This window comes from Battus philenor, unplaced genomic scaffold, assembly GCF_028537555.1.
Source record: "Battus philenor isolate CCGP_79_NKW_IND1 unplaced genomic scaffold, ilBatPhil1.0.hap1 SCAF_7, whole genome shotgun sequence".
In the NCBI taxonomy this organism is placed as follows: Eukaryota; Metazoa; Arthropoda; class Insecta; order Lepidoptera; family Papilionidae; genus Battus; species Battus philenor.
Window position 1 is genome coordinate 9,743,687 of NW_027181737.1, and position 23,515 is coordinate 9,767,201.

General features: G+C 31.6%; 2 protein-coding genes across 3 annotated transcripts; both read left to right on the forward strand.

Moving 5' to 3' along the window:
* The first annotated feature begins 746 nt into the window (after positions 1-746).
* On the forward strand, positions 747-6,149 carry Had1 (beta Hydroxy acid dehydrogenase 1). The gene is made up of 6 exons (XM_068774127.1): positions 747-855; positions 2,202-2,389; positions 3,454-3,644; positions 4,507-4,682; positions 4,798-4,962; positions 5,822-6,149. Exons 1-6 carry the CDS (start codon positions 818-820, stop codon positions 6,024-6,026), a joined length of 963 nt encoding a protein of 320 aa, XP_068630228.1. The 5' UTR covers positions 747-817; the 3' UTR covers positions 6,027-6,149.
* Positions 6,150-7,551: 1,402 nt separating this feature from the next.
* Lkb1 (Lkb1 kinase) lies at positions 7,552-21,205 on the forward strand. 2 transcript variants are annotated; one of them, XM_068774098.1, is made up of 7 exons: positions 7,552-8,302; positions 8,427-8,612; positions 9,360-9,496; positions 10,651-10,839; positions 13,358-13,518; positions 14,675-14,733; positions 17,810-17,863. In XM_068774098.1, the coding sequence occupies exons 1-6, from the start codon at positions 7,760-7,762 to the stop codon at positions 14,731-14,733; spliced, it is 1,275 nt and encodes a 424-aa protein (XP_068630199.1). In that variant the 5' UTR covers positions 7,552-7,759; the 3' UTR covers positions 17,810-17,863. The 2 variants fall into 2 exon arrangements, with proteins under 2 accessions (XP_068630199.1, XP_068630198.1); XM_068774097.1 differs by lacking the exon at positions 14,675-14,733 and having other exon boundaries at positions 17,810-21,205.
* Positions 21,206-23,515: the final 2,310 nt, after the last annotated feature.

Below are 23,515 nucleotides of genomic sequence, written 5' to 3' on the forward strand. Positions count from 1 at the left end.
CAATTTATTATCATCGTCATCATTTCAGTCGCAGCACGTTTGATTCAAGACGTATTAGGCCATCCCCATAGATTTCCAACGAGGCAAAGAAACGACTTATACAAGATCGCCTATCTACCATGGTTGGACATACTCTGTTGCGCTTGTCGATCCATGATTTCTAATTCAGAACCTTAAATTTCGGTCAGTTACCTGTGTCCATAAATTAAAAACATAAATAACTTGTTTTTTTTTTCGTACGGTTACCAATTTGTTTTCTTTGGCACATGGGGCGTGGTGACCGCTACGTTATGCAATAATTATGGTTTCATGTAAATTCGTCAAAAAGATGAAAATGTCGATTAACTTATTTAAAAGTTCACAAAAAGTCATGGATAAATAAACAATTAATTAATTATTACCGGCCGTGTATATAATAATATAAAAAATATTAATTATGTTTTAACGTCGAGAATGTGATATTAAAAATCTTGGAGTATATATTTATTATGGATGAGAAATATATAATAATAATACAACTTATTAATAATGTCGTTTAATTCAAATAGATAATTAGGTCCACTTTGAGACAAGTTAGACAATATATTTGTGATAATAACGTAACATCCTATACTATCTAATATCTCGTTACAAATTGTTTAAAGAATAATTATGATCTACTTAAGTAACAAGTTTGTTTTATATTGTTGTTTAAAATGTACCAAGAATAATAAACCGATACAGATTACACGTTTGGCTTCGGTTTTAATATGGCTCTCGCGCTGAATAATGCTCATTCTGCGTTGAGCTTCTTGACGGTTGCACGTACGAACTGAATATGTCTTCTAAGAAAGAAAAAATTGGAATCGTTGGCAGGTAACTGTTTTATTTCTTCACTACTCAACATTAGTAACGAATATTTTTTGTTGAATATTATATAAGGCTTAAAGTTGTACATAATTTGAATAGTTGATTGACGAGAATCAGTTACGAATTATGTCGCACGGCAATGTTAAGAGGGAATAATATTTTCCAATAATTTATAATAGTTTCCTTGGTTTTAATTTACTGTAATTTAAAGAAAACATTTATTACCGCTATAAATCTTTAACCTGAATGAGTTAATGATGAAATTATGTATTGTTTGTTTTAAAAATTTGCTTGTGAGTAAAAAATCAATTTAAAATCGTTTAAAATTATCCTGCATAACTCGTATTGGTGAAACTATTTGTTATACTTAACCAGTAATAGTTAAAATAGTTTATTTTTGCCACTCGGGCACTGTTGAAAAGTTTTTTTTTAAAATTATATATGTTGTTAAAAGTACATATCCAATATAAAATTTTCAGAATTTGTCAAAAATATTTTTTTGTAGTTTTAATGCTGCAAAGTAACAATGTTTATTAAAAAAGGTTTTTCTACTTTTTTAAACGGACTTAAAAACTTGTGGACTTAGAAACAACAAGATAGACCAAAAGTAAATGTTACTATTAATATTCCTATCAAGCTACGGCCTTTACCTAGATAAACCTTTGTTTTGTTGCTGATCTCGCGTATAGTATATGAGTGTCTAAAATCCGTTTACAATATAACTTTACGAAAAAAGTGTAAAATGATTGGCGGATTTTATATCAAAGCAGTTCAATTTGTAATTCATTATATTTATCGGTTTTAATTTAATAAAACTAAGCAAGTGTACTTTATTGACGCCCTTTCTTTAATATTCCATAATAATACAAGACAAAAATTGAATTCAAATGATGTTAATTGACGGGACCTACCCGTAATATTGTAGTTTGAACATCATTTCGAAATACAAAATCCTTTAGTGAGAAATTACCTTTAGCCTTGAGTCACGCGACAAAATAAGCCCTGGAAATTCACAAGTCTCTTGGATTTGAAATCCAAGCGCTCTATTACGTGATAAAATAGGCTTCGAGTACCAGCCTAGACGATTTCTAGCAAAAGAGATTTATCAGCGCCATGTTTAAATGTTATAATTGATAACACTATCTCAGGGCGAGAAAGGTCGATATACGACAGCGATCTTGTTGTAATTACTTAACCATCTCAATCGAATCTTAGAGATCAAGGTTAATAACAGATGTCATATTTTGTGGAAAAGAATCAGAATTGTTTTGTAAATAAAAGTATCTCATACCAAGTAATTTCTAACTGCCTATTGACGATTGAGTTCTAACATGATACAACTAAATTTCCAGTGGCTTGATTGGAAGATCATGGGCGATGCTATTCGCGTCTGTGGGTTACCAAGTGACAGTGTTCGATATTGTGCCTCAGCAAGTCACAGATGCTCTTGAAGATATCAAAGTCCAACTGAAGACTTTGGAGAAAGACGGTCTCCTGCGAGGGAAACTGAACGCGGAGCAACAAATCAAATGTATCAAAGGTATATTTTTATACTTTGCGCTCGTTATTATATATATGTAATATGTTAACTGTATGTATTTTTTCGAAGTAAATACTTGCGTTGATTTTAGTGTTGCAATTAGCTTTGGTTTTTGGAATTTGAAGGGTAAATGTAAAGCTCATATTTTTTTAATTAATGTACAGAACCCTATTCAAAAATCATTGGTATCAGAGGTATCAAAGATTTCTTTTTTTTAAACAAAAACCATGTTCATGAGATAAAAATACGCTTGCCATTTTTTAAAAATTGAGATAATTCTCGAGTTAATTTGTTACGTTCTTTATACACAAGTTCTTTACGCATTTATTTAACATTATAGTATTATCTACTTTTGTCGGTAAAGATGACACTTATACGCGATATATAAACAACTAATACAATAAATTGGTTAGATTATCAAAGAGTACACCGCGTCCCTGTTGTAAGTGACGGTTTAGAAGAGGGAACATAAGGTCAAAGGATCAACTCCCCGTATTAACGTGAATAATCATCTAGAATCATCTCCCAAAACAATTTCACATAACTAATCTCGTAATAAAATTGCAGCCGTATCATACGACGATTATATTTTATAATAAATCAATATAATTATGAAGTATGATTTTAAGATAAAACCTATACAATTAAATCGGATAATGACTAAATAAAATTTCATCTTAAGCAATATTTCATGCATAAAAAATAAATCACATTATGTAATGTCCATGATAGTTCAGAATTTCGTTATCTGAAATAATATTCATGTTCTGACATTATATACATAAAAAGTTTTATATCATTGTTAACAAGACTTTGAAAACAGAATTTATGTAAACACAAAGATATATTTGAATCAACGCTTAATGTTATTATGTAAGGTGTCACTTAAAGATATGTGTTTATTTTTCGATCTTGTGTTTAATTTAAAAGAAATGTGCCATAGCGGTTGGTTGATCGACCATACATTATTAAATAATCTAGATGTTTATCAAAAACTACTGTAAACTATTAATATTAAACTTGAAATACTTTTTAAACATTGTAATTTTGCGGTTACTTTTCAGGATCTACGGATCTTGCAATAGCCGTGAAAGACGCTATCTTCGTCCAAGAATGCGTACCCGAAAATTTAGATCTTAAGAAGAAAGTGTTCCAAAATTTGGACAGCGTTGTGAATGATAACACAATTCTGTCAAGTTCCACTAGTACAACTCTTCCATCTTTATTTTCTGAAGGCATGAAACACAAAGCACAGGTAATTTTTGATATTAATTCAGTTAAATATTTATAAATGTAGAAATTATCATTTTTATCTTTAAAAACCTGTTAGGGCTGAAAAAACATATAAACAAATACAACTAATTAAATTGCACAACACCATGACACGACCAATTACAAACCGGATTTCAGAAACTAAATAAATTAAAAAGAAAAGTAAATGAATTTCTTGTGTTTCGTACCGGAAGAAATGGTTTTTGCACTTACAAAACTGAACCATTTATCACAAATCGTGAATCTGGTATTCAACCATAGGCCCAGCGCGGACGAGTAGCAAAAATAATTTTAATAAATTATTAAAAAAAATATGTAGTGTAATAAAGAGACATAAAGTAAGAACCTTTATGTACACAACAGTAATTGGAATAAATGATTCCAATTATTTACATTGCTTCAAGAGATCTTATTGGGAATGAAATTTTAATAATTGTTGTCATTTTCACCACTTCGGTCTGAGCGTCGACTACTGTCAACGGCCACAGGTGTATGCGCACAGCCGGCTCACAGCCCGTTTGGATCTTTAACACATTTGTGATGAGAGTGGTTTACATTAAAAGCGGATACAGACAAGCATTACGTTCACCTAATGTTATTTTAATTAACTGTAATTGCAGAGATAGACTAAAATTTCTTGGTTTATGACTGTAGTCGACGCTCAGTCGTGCGCGTTCATATCACGACTGTATGTATGGTTTTGTGGCCGACAAGCACCGTAACGAAAATGTTAAAAAAAGGCACTAGTGGCATAGTATCCAAAGTTCTGACTTGACGCGTCGCGAGTAGAATAATAAAGCTTATATATACTATTATTTATTTTAAAATAATATTTTCAATTTTAGGTCATCGTATCACATCCAGTGAATCCTCCTTATTACGTGCCATTAGTTGAAATAGTTCCAGCTCCTTGGACAAAACCTGAAGTAGCGAAGAAAACAAGAGAAATTATGATCGAGATCGGTCAAGAGCCCGTATCTCTGTCTAGAGAACTCGATGGTTTTGTCCTTAACCGTATCCAGTAGGTATTTTCCAATAACTAAGATGGTAATCTTAAAAATAATAATTTTATTTGAAATACGAAATGTAATAGAACACCTTTTTAAGGTTTTATACTTTTTTTTTTCTATTTTCAGATATGCAATTCTTAATGAAGTGTGGCGTTTAGTCGAAGGAGGTGTGGTTGACGTACAAGACGTCGATAAGGTTATCTCTGAAGGTCTCGGCATGCGTTACGCCTTCCTTGGATCTCTCGAAACTGCTCACTTAAATGCTGAAGGAATGAAGAGTTACATTGAAAGGTAATACCAAATATTAATCGTAATATAAAATATCTAATTAAAATTAGTCGTCAAAAATAGACATCATTAAAATAGATCAATATTCTTTAATTTTTATTAAATTGAATAGTGTCAGATACGTCATATGGCACAACCTGTTGCCTGTAATTAAAAAGTAACTATAGCTGCAAGCTGAGGACTTTCTTCAATTGCCTCATTCATCTAAGTCATCGGAATACACATTTTGGGATTTGATCGCGTGGGTATCGCGTAACTAAATGGCAGGAAATATTTATCTTTATTCCAGATTGAATCAATTTGAGTTTATAATTTTTGGATTACCATGAGTTGAGGTGCATTGCTGCCACTTCTATTTGTTTGTGCATGGGTCGTCTTACTTAAGCAAATGAACCGCGTAAATAAAAGACTGACGAGCTTTCGTAAAGTATGATCAACACTTTATACGGATAATAGTTTTAGCTATCTGATGAAATATACAAACGTAAAACAAAATATTCGTGTTTCGCGCGGAAACCGGTAATAAAAAGGAAAAAATTATAGCCGTGTTGCCATGTAAAACAATAAAGTATCCCGTTCACGTGTGGTAGTAAATTACATTGACAATGTGACTTAGTTGTCGTAGTTAATTCTATTATCGCCGTTTTCTAAACACCTACTAAATAAATTATTTTAATTCGAACTATACATTTTTACGTTAAAGTGAGTTATACAACAAAATGCAAAATACTAAACATGTCCTTCTGCATATTTTTTTTTTCATATACTATCTATCATATGCTGCCCTATGGAAATATAATGTTATTCGTTTTGCTTAATATGGTACACAAAATACGAAATAAAAGTGAATGTATTGTTTCAGATACGGAGAAACTATTTATCATGTGAGTACAACAATGGGCGAAATTCCAAGAATGACAGAAAGTAAGAGCGCGGGTACAATATGCGATCAGCTGAATGCCATGGTGCCAATAAACCGGCTTCCTGAAAGACGCGCATGGCGTGATGCATGTCTCACACGCCTTGCATTACTTAAAAAAGAGATGAACAAAAATTATAAAAAATAAGTGTGCAGCAAAGAAATGAAGTGCAAGGAGAAAGAATTTGACTGTTGTAGTCAAACCGAAATTATTTTATAATGTATTTTTTTATTTCTCAAAAGAATGTTAAATAAATTGTTTTCTATGTTACCTAAATGTTTTTAATTTTTATACAGCAAGGATCAACCGACGTTCGTGGTGTTTTACTTTTTTTTTCATTTAACTTCGCTTCACAAATACTAAATAAAAAATATTTCTGTTATAAGAAATTTTGCATCCGCAAGAACAAGTGTTTTTTTACAAATTAATATGAAAATTATCTACCTTAATTATGAATGTTTTACAAAAAGGAACAGGACAATCATGGGTAGATCTCGTCAATGAAAAACGAACCATCTAGGTCGAGGAAGTCCAATGTCCTAGCATATGTTTATTTATTTATACTTTATTGTTCACCAAAGACTATAAAACAATACTTGTAAAAAAACGCAACCAAAAAAAACATAGATAATAAAAACATAAAACAATTTATGTAGAGGTACAACAGGCGATCTTACCGCTCTAGGCGATCTATACCAAAAAACCTTCGGAAGGAGATAAATAACATAAAGAAAAGGGCAGTTTAGGGTGCATATAATAAAAAATAAAGATATTAAATCACACAGCACATTTTAGAGTATAATACTCTTGCACATATACATACACATACATACATTACAAGACACACCTACAAATATTTTTAGAAACATATACAATACAACTTATAAATAAATTGAAATATTAAATCAAAACCGTGATAATGTAACGAACTGTAATGGTACCTATAGCAAACTATGGTCTAGGAACGAAGTAGAGAGAAGGAAAGAGAAGGCAGATAATTTGAATGAGAAAATAGATGAAGATTGTGGAGGATGAAATGAGAAACTAAAATAAAAGAATAAAAATTAACCGAGTTGTAACGTCTCTACTCCACACGTAACAGGAGAAACGAGAAGTACCAATAAGGGGCTATAAATGAAATAAATAATTTACTGAAACGTAACATATTGTTTAGCTTAAGCAAAAGTATATTATCCTTCGTGCTTATCTGTGAACAGTATTTAATTAATTATTGTTACATAATAAAAGTTGATTTGGAAACCATGAATAAAAAAAGTATTTCTACATCTTCTGATATTAGTTTTAGTATTAACTAAAAGTAAATGGGTCATTAATTTTTGTTTTATTGTTTATAATATTTTCTTGTATTATGATATTTTGGTGCTGTTAGTTTGATGTCTCTAATAGAACAGACTAGTTGTTGATTTAAATATATTGTGTTATTCATTTTGTAATTATATCATTATATACGTAAGAAATGAATTAATTCAACATAAAAAAAAAACAAAAAAAATTTACATCTTATGCTACATCGTCAAATTGCAGCAAAGAAAATTGCATTTAAAGAAATAATTACTAATTTTTAATATTGTTCAATTCAGGATATAGTCTAAAGACGTTATCTGTTTTAGTTGACGTCTTTATTATCTGTATTCGCATTACGATGTTTCAATTCATATGGATTCATAAACTTATTTACTTTCAATCTTTGCAAATAAAAGCATAATTTTTATAAAAAAAATTAATCCGCCACGTATGGACAGAATATTTTTTGAGAAATGTGTAAATTTTTTTTATATTTTTCGTAATTCGTCTCGGCAGGAAGCCTTCTAGCAAATAGATTCACGGATAATTTTCCAAATGTATTGTTTTGATAGATAATGGATCCAAGAATGTGTAGGCAGATCAGCAGCAGTGAAAGTCTTCCAGATGCAAAGAACGTGGAGTTCAGGGAATCGAGTATCGTGCCGCAAGAGAGCGATGACAATTTTTTGCTGGACGGTAGTCCCGAGCCACATTCTGTGACTTGGCTCGATGACGACCAGATCGATGAGTTAGATATCAATTTAGACCAAAATAATCTATTTTTTCATAGAGTCGATAGTGCAGATATAATATACAGAAATAAAAAGAAAAAATGTAAAATGGTAGGTAAATATGTAATGGGGGACGTGTTAGGCGAAGGTTCTTATGGAAAAGTAAAGGAAATGTTGGATTCAGAGTCATTAAGTAGGCGAGCTGTTAAAATACTGAAGAAAAGGAAATTGCGGCGGATACCGAATGGTGAACAAAATGTGCAGAGGGAGATTCAGCTGCTGCAAATATTGAGACATAAAAATGTGATAGAACTAGTCGATGTTATGTATAATGATGAAAAACAAAAAATGTACATTGTTATGGAATTCTGTGTTGGTGTGCTTCAGGTAAGTATTGCAACTTTGAAAGCAGTACAAATTATAGAAAAACTGATTAAAGCCTGACTAACTTTGATTATTAAACTTATGTTAAATTTTTATTTTGCAATATTGTTAATGAATGAATTTGTAGGATATGTTGGAGGCTAGTCCTGGCAAAAAGTTTCCCCAAAGGCAAGCCCATGATTATTTTACTCAGCTATTAGATGGATTAGAATATCTTCATGGGCAAGGAGTGGTTCACAAAGACATTAAACCAGGAAATTTGTTGCTGACTCTTGATCAGACCCTTAAAATAACAGATTTTGGAGTAGCAGAGGTGAGATATTGCTTTCCTGTTAATTTAAAATTAACATTACTCATCAAAATTTTGCATTAATCATTTAATATTGTAAAGTTCACAAAAACATGATTTTTTTTTGATTTCTTCATGTTCATGTTTGAAATATGTGTTTGGAGGACAACATTTGGAGAAATTTAAATATATGCAACTATCAGATTCACAAAAGGTCATGATTGAAGGTTTTTCTTTAAATTTAATGTTTTACAGCAGTAGTGGCACTTTCTTAAATATTGAGTTATAATAAATTGCATAATAATACTACTAAAAAAAGTTCAAATAGTTTAATGGATATATAGTTCTCATCTACTCTCTCACTTATTGTTTGGTTTTGGTATACAGTAATTTCTGTGTCGTCAGCCAAAGCCTCTACCATAAAAAAACTAACATTAGGAATATCAAATAGCTTAAAAGCTAGAAAAGATAACCTTAATACTTATGTTTTATCAATTATCATAACAGACTTATTTAACAGATCTAAACAAGAAGCAAGTACTTAAAGTTCATTTTTCATTGTCAACAAAAATTTGTGTGAATAAGCACCCAAGAATTCAACAATCTGGAAAAGTATTATCTATGCTTTACCATTGTTTTAAGTAGTCTTTGGTGGCTAATACTTTTTAAACATGTATATGTAATAAATATTAAAAATAGAGCATTAATATGTTAACAGACCTTAACATAGCACAATCAATTTGATAAATGCCTACTTATATCATGTTGCAGGCATTAGATATGTTTTCACCAGAAGATACTTGTTATACTGGGCAGGGATCTCCAGCTTTTCAACCTCCTGAAATTGCTAATGGAGCTGAAAGGTTTTCGGGAACTAAAGTTGATATTTGGAGTAGTGGTGTCACTTTGTAAGTATCTTTTTACATAATGAATATATGCAGATTGGATTATGGGTGTAAAAGCTTAAAAGGGGTTGATGTGTAGCTCGTTTGTTGTTTTGTAAGAAATTATTTGCAACAAAATGCATTCTCAAGATTAATTTTTTTTTTGATAAGACTAATTAAAACATCATTTCTTGTAGTTTATAATTACTTTTGTTCAGCATATCAATTTTTTGTGAAATAATACAAAAGATGTTTTTGCATTGAATGTTGTAAATGAAAAATATGTATTATTATCATATGAGATAATATTACTTTAATGTAATTATACCAAACATAAAAGTTACCATTATATTTCTTTAAAGTTATGTATGTAAGGTAATAATTAGATGAAATTTATTTCATTTTGGATTTATTTGTAATATGTAATGTAGTGAAATTTATTTGTAACTGCAACATGTCATGATAAAAGAAGTTACAGGTGTTTCATTTTTTCTCAGAGACAAAGTGTAAATAATGTAGTGCATTTTTAATTACTTCAGGAATATGATGTTGTTTTTTCTCATGCATTATTTGATCCTGCTGTAGTATATTAATATTTAATGCTGTTATTGTATGTTAGGATGGGTTTTTTTCCACTGATTTTGATGACACACTTTGAACTAGGTTATTTGGATATAAATGAAAATATTGCCATATCTACTACTGGTACAGTTAGCTGCACAAAGTTTCATGACAGTAAAAAAACTTACCAATAGTTTATTAATATTTACAAAGTCATTTTATTTTTCATTTTCAATGAAGGTAGTATTATTATGAGATAAGAAGAATCCCAGAAGAGAAACTAGCATCAAATTGGGTTCTTATATGGAAAAGTATAGAAAATGTCAAAGTATTCTATAAAGTTATATATGTGTCCTTATCTATAACAAGCATGTAATTCTTTTTCAACTTCATCATGGTCAACTTTGTGGATGTTTTTCGGTGATCACTTTGTCATATGTTTTTTTTTACAATATTATTAAGAGTGATTCATACCCTAAATAGATTATCAATGAAATAATGCTTTAGTTAGATTTCTTTTATCATCTCTTATTATCAAAGGTTTCAATTTAATATATTACAGTTACCATTAACAGACACAAAATATGTGTATTTAGATAGTATGTTTCTGTTGCCAGATACAATATGACAACCGGCCGTTACCCATTTGAGGGTGACAACGTGTTCCGGCTACTGGAGGCAATAGGTCGAGGGGAACCGGCGCCTCCACCAGCCTGCCTCGGCCCTGCCTTGCACTCGCTACTGACAAACATGCTCAGCAGAGATCCAGCTTTGAGACCTAATGTGCATCAGATACGACGACATGCGTATGTGCATTTTTATTTAAATTTAAAAACATTACATATAATACATTTAACCTTAGATAATTCCATTTTTATGAATTGTAACTAAATTACCAATTTGATATCACGTATTAAGAACTTTTTAAGCATGCTAACGTTTGTTTCGCGTAGAATATTTGCCCGTTGCTGCCATTAACTATTTTGCCTGGTTTGAAGTTGTATAGTGTTAGCTCGAAGGTTCATTCATAAACCTCGGCTCCAGTCGCCACATTTATACCGTCACCGTTGGTAGGCTGCCAAACTCTTTAGGTTTATTACATGGACGCATTGTGGAATGGCTGGCCGTAAGGTCACCCAGAATGGGCTGTTACTTTACTGCTATTAACGTAAACGCTGTACTGCATCTTAGGAAACCACAGCGAGGTGGGGACCGAGGAAAAAAGCACGAGAGTTGATTTAACGAAGCACCCTATATAACTCCCTCCCCCTGTCTCCGTGCGTATACCTACGGCGCGGTATATTAATTTCGGTAGCACTAGAATCGAGTTAATTATTCTTTGATCCTTTGATGGTCGTTCGTCTGAGAGGGCAGAAACTTGAATAGACCAATTGATATTGTTTGATTTATTTTAACTTTTGTAGAGTCCATTGACATTCTGAATAATTTTAGTTTGTAAAGAAGTATAAAAGCACTTAATGCTTTATTTACTTATTAAATTCTACGACGATTAAAATAATAAAATTTTAATGTTAGCTTTATATAATTTACGCAGTGAAAACAATTCCCAGAAACTGTTAGTCATTTGTCTGAAACATCGCCAAAATTATTACTAATTTCATGCTCCAATGCCAGTTTGAAATCTATACGTCGAAAAGAGTTATTACCGGAAAATGCAATAAAGACGTATGAATAATTTTACATGCGTGTATCGTTTGCACGGTTCAGAAGTGTTTCCTTGATCTTATGTTACCAGTTCCTGTTTGTCTTACAACTAGGCGTAGTTAATGACTGATTTTTATTGTACCCGTAATTTGGCGTTTTCTTGCACTTTCATATAAAAATACTGTTGAAAGTGCTTTGTTTTTAAAAACCGACATCTACGCTACGTATTTTATTATTTTATTGCTATTCTCCCCTGCATCAGATGGCCCTTTACGAAGCTACATGCTTAACAAATTTGTTAGTTTTTGTTGTCCTTTTCACTACTGCTACTTCGAAACCGTAAACTCAGCATTGCTAACAGAGCTTGTGTACATTTTTATTATGCATCATAAGAATTTACCACATACTTGTAATTCTAAAAAAGTGACACCTACGATATATGTTTTACAAAGTCTCATTGTATGTAGATACAATAAAAATCTATTAAACTGAAGAGTTTAAAAGATTATCCGATTAAAATAACAAAACCTAAAACAACATTAGCATTACAGTAAGAATTGTTAACGTAAACGCATTCAAGTCGTATAATAAACTGCCGAAGGTCTACATTATCTTCTCTGTATTGTTTACCCTTCGACAATATTGCATGAATCATTTCAAATTGTTTGTTTTTAAGCACGTACATGTATTATGGGATTTAAATTGTTTTCCTTCGTAACAATTTAAAGCATTTATTATCTTAATTATTATTAAATATCTTAATTTTTATCAAATATTCAACATCAGTTATACATTTGTTGCCTTATATTTTCAATGTTTTATAACTTGGGTCTAAGAATATAAATATTGTCCTTACATTTTATGATAATGGTGTCAAATCAATACGTTAAATGTCTGTGGACAGACGTGACTTAAATTTTACTATGATGTTTTACCTTGAATTGAATTTGTCCTTTCATGAATTGAGTAAACGTTTGTTATTAATATGTAAATTATTTATGTAGACACTAGACATTCTTTAGTAGTATTTTCTCTAAAAACGTCTGAATAACTTATATTTAAAAACATCGTTCTATTTCGAAGTTGTTTACGATATGCCCTGATGGTAATTGTCGATTTAATTATAAATAGTGTCGGAAGGGTCGAGATTTCTAAATTTTATTAGCCCATAAAACATCAATTTACACCTGGTATAATGAAACCATCAACATAAGAATAACGATTGATTATTTGCCAATGAGAAATTTATTACTTTTATGATTTCTCAAGTACTATTGCCAAAACTTTTCTACTTTAACAAATAACCACATATACAGAGTAATTGGTGAAATGTGTATAAGCTTTAAAAGTGTGAATATATAGTTGATTACTTTTAAATCAATTTCTAACAGGCCCTACTTAAAGTAATGACTTCAATATGTTCCATTAATTTATTTTTCTTCTAGAATGTGACAGGCCAATAATTTCTGGCAGTACAAAGTCTGCTGGGACAAATAGTAAACAATAATTATTGTTTACTATCTGTAAACATAATGATACGAATTATGATATTTATTTTTACTGTACTATCATTTACATACGTTATTACGATATTCATTGATTTTCAAAGGGATTCTTAAAGCTTTTACATCTATAACCAATCTCTGTTTTTTTTTGTAGTTGGGTGCAAGCTACGCCTCCGTTAGAAGCTGGTGAGCGTCTAGTGAACCCACGCTCGCGTCGATCTGATGAACATCATAATTCCACCGTCATACCGTATCTCGTCGAGCGCCATTACGCATCTGCCCAGGAGTATTTCACCGAAAGGGATTTAATGCAAGGTGAATATTTCAAAATGTAAACTTGAAACACGACGAAACGGAATGCTAAGCGGGAATATTGAAGAGTGATAGACCAAGCTTGGGTCCTCTAGAGTTAGCTTAGGAGGCGGCCTAGTCATTCTAGGAATTGTATCCTAGTATATCCTTATCATCTAAGCGCTAACTTAAGGAAACTGGCACGTAGCGGGTCGAGCCGAAGTTCCCTGCGAGCCAAGGTTACTTACCTTTACAGAGGTTTTAAGCTAAGCGCTCTCTTCGCCCTGCTCTTTCAAACCCGCAGATTCCCCAAATGGCCCTTAGACAGCAGTATAAGCCAGGCCAAAAAAAGCTGACACGGTGGTACATGAGATTTTGAATTCTAAACCCCTCGGAAGCTCTGTTTTATTAAGAACAACGTATACAGACTAACGCCAGGTCAATGGCCTACACGTTTCGGCAGTTTATAGTTTAAAAATATACACAAGTTCGAACGGAGTGTATTTGACTTCCAGACCGGTCATTCATGAATATTCATTACGGTTTATTGTTTTCGCGCCAATCTTTTTAAAATATTTTTTCGATAATAAAATCGAGTGATGTTTTTCGCTTACAAGTCAAAGCGTGACTATTTAAGAGTATGTGTTACATGGTAACGCTTTTAAACAAACAGTTTTAAAATGATGTTAGTAAATGAAGTTTCACCGAGTTCGAAAAATCGGATTAAAGCGTGGCGGACGGTCAATACCAACCAAAGTTAACGTAGATATAAACAAGAATGCATTTTTGTAATTTGCGTAATTGTACCGTTATCGATATATTAATAAAACCCAATAAGTCTTAGAGTTTAAAATAGCATATAGCGATGTGCCAGTATGATATATTAATTAAATAATCCACTCTAAAAATACCTTATCTTATATAAAAAAATACATTACCATTAACGTCTTATATCTCACTGAAATGATAATTATTTTTAGAAAACATTTTATCTGAGCAAAAGTATATTTAATTTGGGAAACAAACGTAATATGAATTAAATAAAATATGTGAATATGTAAAAAAAACGTATAAAAAACTCGATATACAAGTAAAGAAAAAAAAAACGAACTCTCGTTGAGGCGACATAAAGATGAAAGCATTAAACAAATACCTTTTTCACGATATGTTTTCTTTGCAGAACCCGAGCAAACCCTCGTAATGGGACAAGTGCGAGCTAGAATTTGCTCGCTAAGTTAGGTTTGTTGCATGGAGTGATAACGATTACCGATTTTTGAACTGCAGCTATATAGGGCTTTTGACCTAGCTTTGGCGTACCTCATATTAACTAATTTGCTACAGTATGCTATCCAAATATGCTAAAATTTTAATTACTTTTTCGACATACTCAAACTCGCTCTATAAATGCGATGTAGTTAGCTAATTTAAAAAAAAATGTTTGAATTATACTGGTTTGTGATGTTTATAAGTATTTTTTCATAAATAAAAATAATAATGTAGTTCAGCAAAGAAAACACTTAACGTTTAAAATTATGTATAAGTTGATCTATTGCGGATGCGTAAATTTTAGCTTAGAGAAACATCTTCAGCGAAGGCAATGACGCGTTAAGTTGTACTTGCATCGCCTTTGCTAAGCGCTAGCCTCTGTCTCTTCAAGTCATTTTCCGAAAGCGAATAGTTAAGAAAACACTGTTGCCGCAGTCTATTGGCATGTACCTCTTAGGATTTTTATGCGAAACCATATCCCGAGCCCAATAAAGTTGCGAAAAATCTTCCAGCGAGTGATCAAACTACGATTAGTTAATTTCATACAACTACAAAACCAGACGGGAGGTACTGTGAAACGAAAATTAAGAGAGTTTTAATATAAGTTTCACAGGCACTATATTCTAATAAAAAAATTTTTTTGAGAGAAATTTTTAGTATAGAAGTGTTTGTGTTTGGGCATAATATTTCAGCGCAAAAAATTATTTTAACGTAAAATATATTTAACTCCATTGTCGCTATCGGGCGTGAGTACAAGGCTGATTTATTTATAAATACGAGTCTTATGTTTTTAAGACTTAAAAGTACTGTTTTACTTACTCTGACAATATTTTCTCAAAGCTGCGTAATAAAAATTCCAATATTAATTATTCTGCATTCAAAGCAAGATTCAGTTAAAAATATATAATTATACCTAAAATTATTGCAGTATTAAATAAACGGAGACTTATATCATCATACATATATCAACGTAACCTAAACACAAGTACGAGCTGGACGACAATTAATGAAATATCAATTCGTTCATGCTTCATAATCCAACAACAGACTTGTCGAATCAGGGTTCGACCCTTTCAATTATCCGCAATCTCGAAGGCAAATGCATTTCGAGTGACAACCCAATTATTATCACCTCTCGGAAGGCCTTGCGCCTTATCACTCCATTGGGGGCTTAATTTATGACAACCTAATGATTTGGCGGCCTCCTAATCTATTTTATCTGATGTAACGGCTCGAGCCCAATTCCTCAAGGAACACAGTTTACAGTAAAGATGTTTGCTCAAACGTGGTGAAACTGATTGATATGGACAAACTTCAAAAAATTCCTTATTGTCTTACATTATTATTGTTGTCACCAACATCCGCTCAAATAATATAGTTTGCACCGGTTCATGTTCCAAAATTTGTGAAATATTCAAAATTCGCAATACCAATATTTTGAATTCGTTCTCAGTTACTGATTTAAGGAATTTGTTTGTATGTTTGCTGATAATAAATATAGTAAAAAAACACATTTTGTATAATATATATCTTTAATTTTAGAGCAGCTTGCAGACGCAATAACGGAGAAAAGTTATTCATTTATTCCTAAAATGTTAAACCATTTATCGTACGCGCTTAATATAAATAAATATTTTGTTATTAATCAGTTCTTATAATGTTTATTGAACAATACCTACCTCGACCTGCTGATATTTAATATTTAGGTGAAAAAAACTTAAAATTACATACATACTATTACATACTTATTTTCCTTACAGGTGAGGAAGTATTGGGTACTAATAATAGTAAATAATTATTTTATTTAAATATGTAAATGCAAAGTTTCTTCTTATATTTAAATATACTCAAGGATTTAATTCGAGTCGTAGTCAAAAAAAAAATTAACCGCAGGATGAAATTTATAAAATATTTAAGTAAAAATTGTAAAAATGTATAGTTTAAAAATAATATTATTTAAAAACCAAATAACGATGCAGTAATGTTAAATTATTATTGTAATGTTAAGAAAGTAAGTTATTCCGCATAAGTTTTAATTCCATATTTATAAGATTAAGAATATTACGCATGGCATGTAGATTCCGAGATGTCGCCAAATTGCTGGGAATATTTTTTGAATTAATCAAAAAAAATAAGGTGATTCATATCTATCATTCTTTGAAATATCTTAAAGAGAAAAAGTCAATGGATTAATCAGAACTACGTAGGGGCTGAATTTACGTAATTGGAAAATATCTTCTAGTATTTTACACATTCATCTAGAAAAGATCATTGACTTGTGGTCAAGATGATTTAGTAGGCACTAAGTAGTAGTATATTAAGGAGCTATTTTATGGCTAAAATTATGAAATTCAAAGAATTAATTAAAGAAAGCACGTTAAGTATTGTAAAGACCGCGCTAGTTGACAATACGACAGTGTATTTAGAGCAAATGACACTGCTAATTGATTTGGTAGCCTGTGCTGAGAAATATTTGGCTTTTAATGTAAAAATAAATAAATAAAACAGCGAAGGTTCGGCCCTCACGATTTTTTTTCTATTGTAATGAAAATATATGAAAGTAATAAAAATAATGGTTTTTAGGCGTTTTTTCACCTAAGAGTAGTGAATTTACAAGGTAATAGGTTTAAGGTCCTCACATCGATGTACATGAACCGTACTGTACCATCACACTTATACTCATGATTTCGCAGCCGCTCCCGCCTAGCCCGCGTCCAAGCGAGGGATGTCAGGAGAGGCCTGTTCCTCTCCCGGCCGGCGAATAGTCCTCGCTTCGTACAATACACCTACTCGGGTATAGTCCCTGTTCGTGCGCACGTCTTCGATGTAACTGGGATACGATTACCTAGCGTAAATTTTTAGTTCGCGGACCTAGTGTTTCCACGCATTAAATTTCCATGAAGCTGCACAAAGCCTAAATTGGCTAGCAGCACAAATTCAAACACATCAGATGCAAATTAATTAAGGTGGTTATCCAATCACTCTATGTATGGGGCAAACCAAACTATGCATTCTTATTTTAAATTACAATTTGATTTATACATTTCAGAACGGGGCGACAATGGGTCAAGAACAATGTCGACAGCGGAGTTATCAGATGGCGAGTCCACTCAATGCAAGAGGCGTTGGCACTCGTCTTGTGGAAGACTACCATCTTGCCGCCTTACGTGATCACCGTTTTTATTCTTTCACACCGGTATTCTGCAATAATTCAGTGTTTCGTATTGATCCACAGTAATCTGCAATATTTTACAGCGCTCCATAGTGATTTACAGAGATCTGCAGCGGTCCAGTCAAACGATTGTTCGTTACGGTTAAAACAACACAACCGTAATGCGCTTTGATATTTCGGCGTCGATTAGAGCTGTGACCAATCTCACAAAACAATTCTTATTTATCTTTACTTTTGTTACTATATATACACACTGTGCGTTGATAGCAAAATTTCATTAACTATTTTAAAATTTAAAAAATGTATGGCTGCTTCTATTCTCGCTAAATTGTAATAAAGAAATTAAATCAAAATGTTAGAATGAAAATTAATAATAAATATTTTCAAACATGGGATGACAATAAAATTTTAATGTTGATAAAGTATTATTGATAGAGCAGTATGATGGTATCGCACAGTGTGTCTTATCCTAAAATATAGTTTATTTTATTGTCTATCATTTGAATTGATTAAAAGTTTGTGTGGTACATATGTATATACTTGTAATAATAATTTATTAACACTGTTTACAGTATCTGAAATATAAAAAAATATTTTCTTATAATATGTATTACTGACAACAAACTTTTTTTCAATTTGTGGTAGAAAAACTAGGTATGGTTTTATTATTTTTGAATTTCCACCATTGCACTGTAAAAAAATTCTGATGTTCTTGTTTGTATCCTGTATTCTAGAGTAGTGAGATATTTTGGAAGACTTCACTTCTAAATATTTGTTACAAACATAACTATGGTAGTTCTATTAACAATTTTATCCTGAAATTAATGTTGATGTTGAAGGTACTTTTATTTTTGTTTCTCAATTTCACGCAAACAAGCCCTTGCTTCATATTTTCATACAGTTGCGTTGCATGCGTGTTTTATTTACAAATGTTATTTCGTAAGCTCTATTATTTTGTGTAAAATTGCTTTTTCATAGTGTATGTAACTCGTACGTAGTAACAAGTAGTTCATTAATGCACATCCCACCGATTATAATCAACTGCTTCTTTCACAATATGTCAATAGTGTTTCCACATAGAATTTTTTAACATAGACAAATTGATTCAACAATAATAACTAAACAAACAAAGAATTACTAATATAGTGGTTCTGATTTTTCATTTTTATCACAGCTTTCGAAATAATGATAACAAAAAATGTCATTACGTTTTATTCTTATATGACGTTTAGTATATATAAACAAATCATCTTATGGAACGCTTTTTGAAATTGTCTATAATATTTAGATTAATTTGAAAATTTAACAACTAAAGAAGGAATGTTGTCTCGTCGTATCAATATCGAGTTTAAATTTCTCTGGTGGGTTGCCATTATAAATCGAGGCTTCATAATAGTGATTAATATAGTTTGGAAATAATCCTTGTGATGTAAAGTGGGTAACAATGATTATGATGAAGGTTGTATTTGAGAATTGACAGAAGAAGACATGATAAACCATGGTCTAACATTAAATAAAAAAATATAGGTTTTAAGCTTAAGCAGGTTTTTTTTTTAAATTTCAAATTGTGATTCTTTTCAAATGTATAACTAAAAATATCCTGTTCTAATTCAGATTTGTCAAAAATATTATAATTTGTACCAGACTTTTTGGATATATCATATTTAACTTTCAATGTACGTACCAGGAATGTATAAAATATATCATGTTTTGTTCGAATTTTGTTTGATCTTTCTTTTTTTTTTGGATAATTTTGTTTACTAATGTTTTTATGTATGGATAAATCATGATTTTCATCAAATTTTCAACTTCAGAGGCTATTTACAATAACAATTTGAACCGCAACGGTCTAATGGGAGACTTAATTTTATGGTAATCTGTGGAGCTAACTTTTTGCCACAAAAAGTAGAAATATTATGTTTTCTTCTGTCACTTCTTAATTATTTACGCGTGTTTTAAGACGGTGCTTTTTCGTTTACTGATCTTAACTTTTTTTTTAAAACTTGATAATTTTAAAAAATTTGATCAAAAGTTTTAAGTCTGTTTTAATTTTTCACACAATATAACACATGGAGCCATTTAAAAGTACCATGCGATGTAAAATTTGTTTTAAAATCTTAAGAGTTAAAGCCGTTGTTAGTTGTTTTACCTTCAAAGCCGCAAGAATATATGCAATTTCGAGTTTTCATACAATTTAGTATACATTTACTGTAAATTCAATAATGGGTCATGTGAATTCAAAATTTATTATATTTTTGTTTAAAATAATATATTAAATTTCATATACGATGATGTATTTAGCTGTTTTAAAAGTTTTATATGATAAGGGTGTTTGCGTGAACGAAATCTATATAACAGTCACATAGATGCTTCCCTTATTAAAATAATGTGTCGTTAAAAAATGAAAACTAAGTACAATTTTTAAAGTTATTCCCCAAACATTTTAAACAAATGTAACATTAATAAAGTCGTTTTAAAAACATTTTTAAATATGTTCCAATGTCTTTCCTAATAGACCTCACTTTTAAGATTGTTGAGAAATTTTAGACGTCCATGTTAAATGTATTATATGTTTGGTCTTTGAGAACTGTCGGTTAGTCAAGTTTTTTTATTAACTAACAAAGTCGTTCTGAAATACTTCTTGTTCAAGGAGAAATCTAAGAGAGCTTTGGTTTCCTGTAGTACCCCTTTTGAAAAATTAATAGTTCTGTGACTTTTTCTTGTCGGAAAAGCGTTATATATAGTTCTGAGGGGTAACGACAGACTTTAATATTTATTCGTGTATGTGGAAATGATTTTGTAGTGCATAAAGAAATCTCGGCTAACGAATGACGGTACTTGTACAGAAAATTTTTTTTTGTCTTTGCATTATGTATTTTTCGGGCATTGATGCCTTAAGAGCTGTTCTTAACTCTTACCACTTTCTATTAGTTAATGTATAAAATATTAAAGTGCTTAATTATTGTTTATTTGTGTTTTAATGTGCAACGTATTTGAATATTGTTCTAGTTGGTAGCTTAGATTTAACATTTACTTAAGCCATATTGTTACTGAGATTACTGATCAGTTGATCTCCTGTCGCCAAAGGCGTTAAACTAAACCTATTTTATAATTACTTATAGTTTTCCATCTACTTACAAAGTGAGGTCTTTGTGTTTCAAATCATTTTGAGTGTTAACGCTTGGAATGGATGTATGGTCAGTGCCTGATTATAAAACAATGTGGAAAAAATATGTGAAAAATAAAAAGAGAATATTAATATATTGTAAATAAAATTTCAATGCAAATAAAGGTATTTTAATTGATTCCTTGTTTCACCCGTGAAAAAAATACTAATGGAAATATTTGACGTATGGTGTTTTTTTTCCCAGCCGTAATTAAAATTAAAAGATTATTCTATATTACGAATGTCAGTTTCATGTATGCTCAATTCAAAATGACGGATTCTGAGATTTTTTTGGTCTTGAAACATTGATTTTGAAAAAAAATTGTAATGTATTGCATAAATTTTATATTGTCGGTGGAAATTATGCCAACTGGTAATGTATGTAGTAAATTACTAGCAAAATTTATTGAAAAATAGACGTAAGCCAGAAGTTACCTCAGTTACTATTATTTCCGTCATTCAATTTCAAAATTAAAGTCTTTTCGACTTACGATTGTTTGAGTCTCTTATTGGCATCAAGTTGAGCCTCCCACTTGCACCGATGGTAAATTCCTTCGATCCTGAGAAGAACAGTGGAAACTAACTCGGAGTCATATGCGCATAAATATATTTAAAGATTTTCATGTGTAATAAACAATTAAATAGCCTGGCGATAGAATGGGCGAACACAAACATGATTTCCAAGGTGGTTATCTTCTATTAAGTAAAGATACAGTGCATGCAACTCTTATAGTACACTAACGTTTTTTTCATATCTAGCAATCGAGCTTTTTTAATAATATATGGTTTCATATTATTAGAGCGTATATATTACCCATAGAAAGATTCTTAGAAGATTCTTTGTCTTGGACATAAAATATTTTTTTGCTTCTTGTATTTACAACGTGTATAGCACACTTCCTGGAGGAATACCGAATTGTTTTCACGAATATCTTCATTCTCATAAAATTGAATGCTCATAGCGTTCTCTAGGTAAATTATAGGACTAATAGATTTGCTGTCCCGAGAATATATCAGTGGGCTCAATTTTAAAAGTAGTCTCAGCCGATAATTTTTTTCCCAAAATAGGACAGTGTCATAGAAAAGATGTCAAATATCAGTACGTAAACAGTAACTTTATACATGTTCGTTGCAATGTAATAGTCAAGTAAAAATATTTGTTTTTATGAACACTGAATTTTTTTTGCTAAGGATTGTTCTTTTGACCCAAGTCAGAATTTTTGTTTGTTTTGCACCCCATATCACACTACGTACAATTTCAATAAAACGTAGGGTACGTGCTTGAGGGAAAAATATAGACCACGATATATCACCACAGATTAAAGAAAGTCATTTAAAACCAAGTGCAGTAGTTAACAAGTAAACCCCCAGGCTGCGGAGTATATAAAAAAGTTCTACTAAGCTTGGTAAAACGCTTTATCATATCCATTCTACTTGTCCAGTAGCTTTCATTGTGACAAAACCTAGTTTTAATCTCATAATCCACCGGTGAGGATGGCCTACTAATTATTCACAATACCGCCACACGTCTGGAGGATTTTCCCCTAATGATAGAAGCGTTGCTGGAGTTTCTTACGTCACTGATTTCTCCACGCTGACGCTTTTCGAAGATAAATAATAGCTGTAGTTATTCTCCTGAAAATCCGATAAAATCAACCAATCGCCAGTCGCGTTCGCGTTCAAATCGGAATGCTTGACCGTACCTCGAGTCTATGCCACTAGGTGGCCCTCGCGCACAGTTAATTAAATATACTTCGGCCTATGCTACTCATGAGTTTTGTGTATATGTAACATAATAGGTGATATAACAACCCGTGCCGTGACTCGCGAGTTAACTGAAGCTATAATACGTAATAGGTTTAAGTTAAACCCGCTTAGGAGGCAGGTTCTGCATTCGTATTGTGTTGTTATGGTATGCAAAGGATACTAATGATCATCGTCTGTTCCAGGAAACTAATTCCTCTGTCGCCTCGCATGATACATTCGGAGGAAATGGGGTTGCCCTTTCAGGGCTGGGGTAGGTCACCATCTAGGTAGACTGACAACATAATTAAGGACGCGGAAAGTCATCATGGCAATTTTTATTCTTTTCAATGGGCGTCTAGCGGCTTATATGATGATGATTTAATTGAATGCCTTTAGCGGGATCAGGTTATTAGGTCATATTTGTCACTTTAAACCGAAAGATATTGCAAATGCTATCGATCCAGCAGCATTAATTTGTAATAAAATAATTTAAAAATAATAAATATATGACCATAGCTAAAGAGAGAATAATCCTAATAAATTATTGGTTTGGTTACAGATATTCATGCGTTTTATCTGACTCACAAAACACCTCGAATGTTACCTATGGATATACTGCAGCGCGAGAAACAAAAGCGTGTTGCAAGTGTCCCGTGCCTCGGCCCCGTTCG

Coding starts and splice junctions, on each gene's coding strand:
- Had1 (XM_068774127.1), top strand. CDS start 818: ATGTCTTCTAAGAAAGAAAAAATTGGAATCGTTGGCAG. Junction 2,390..3,453: donor ACAAATCAAATGTATCAAAG/GTATATTTTTAT, acceptor GTTACTTTTCAG/GATCTACGGATCTTGCAATA. Junction 4,963..5,821: donor ATGAAGAGTTACATTGAAAG/GTAATACCAAAT, acceptor GTATTGTTTCAG/ATACGGAGAAACTATTTATC.
- Lkb1 (XM_068774097.1), top strand. CDS start 7,760: ATGGATCCAAGAATGTGTAGGCAGATCAGCAGCAGTGAAAGTCTTCCA. Junction 8,303..8,426: donor TCTGTGTTGGTGTGCTTCAG/GTAAGTATTGCA, acceptor ATGAATTTGTAG/GATATGTTGGAGGCTAGTCC. Junction 13,519..17,809: donor CGAAAGGGATTTAATGCAAG/GTGAATATTTCA, acceptor TATACATTTCAG/AACGGGGCGACAATGGGTCA.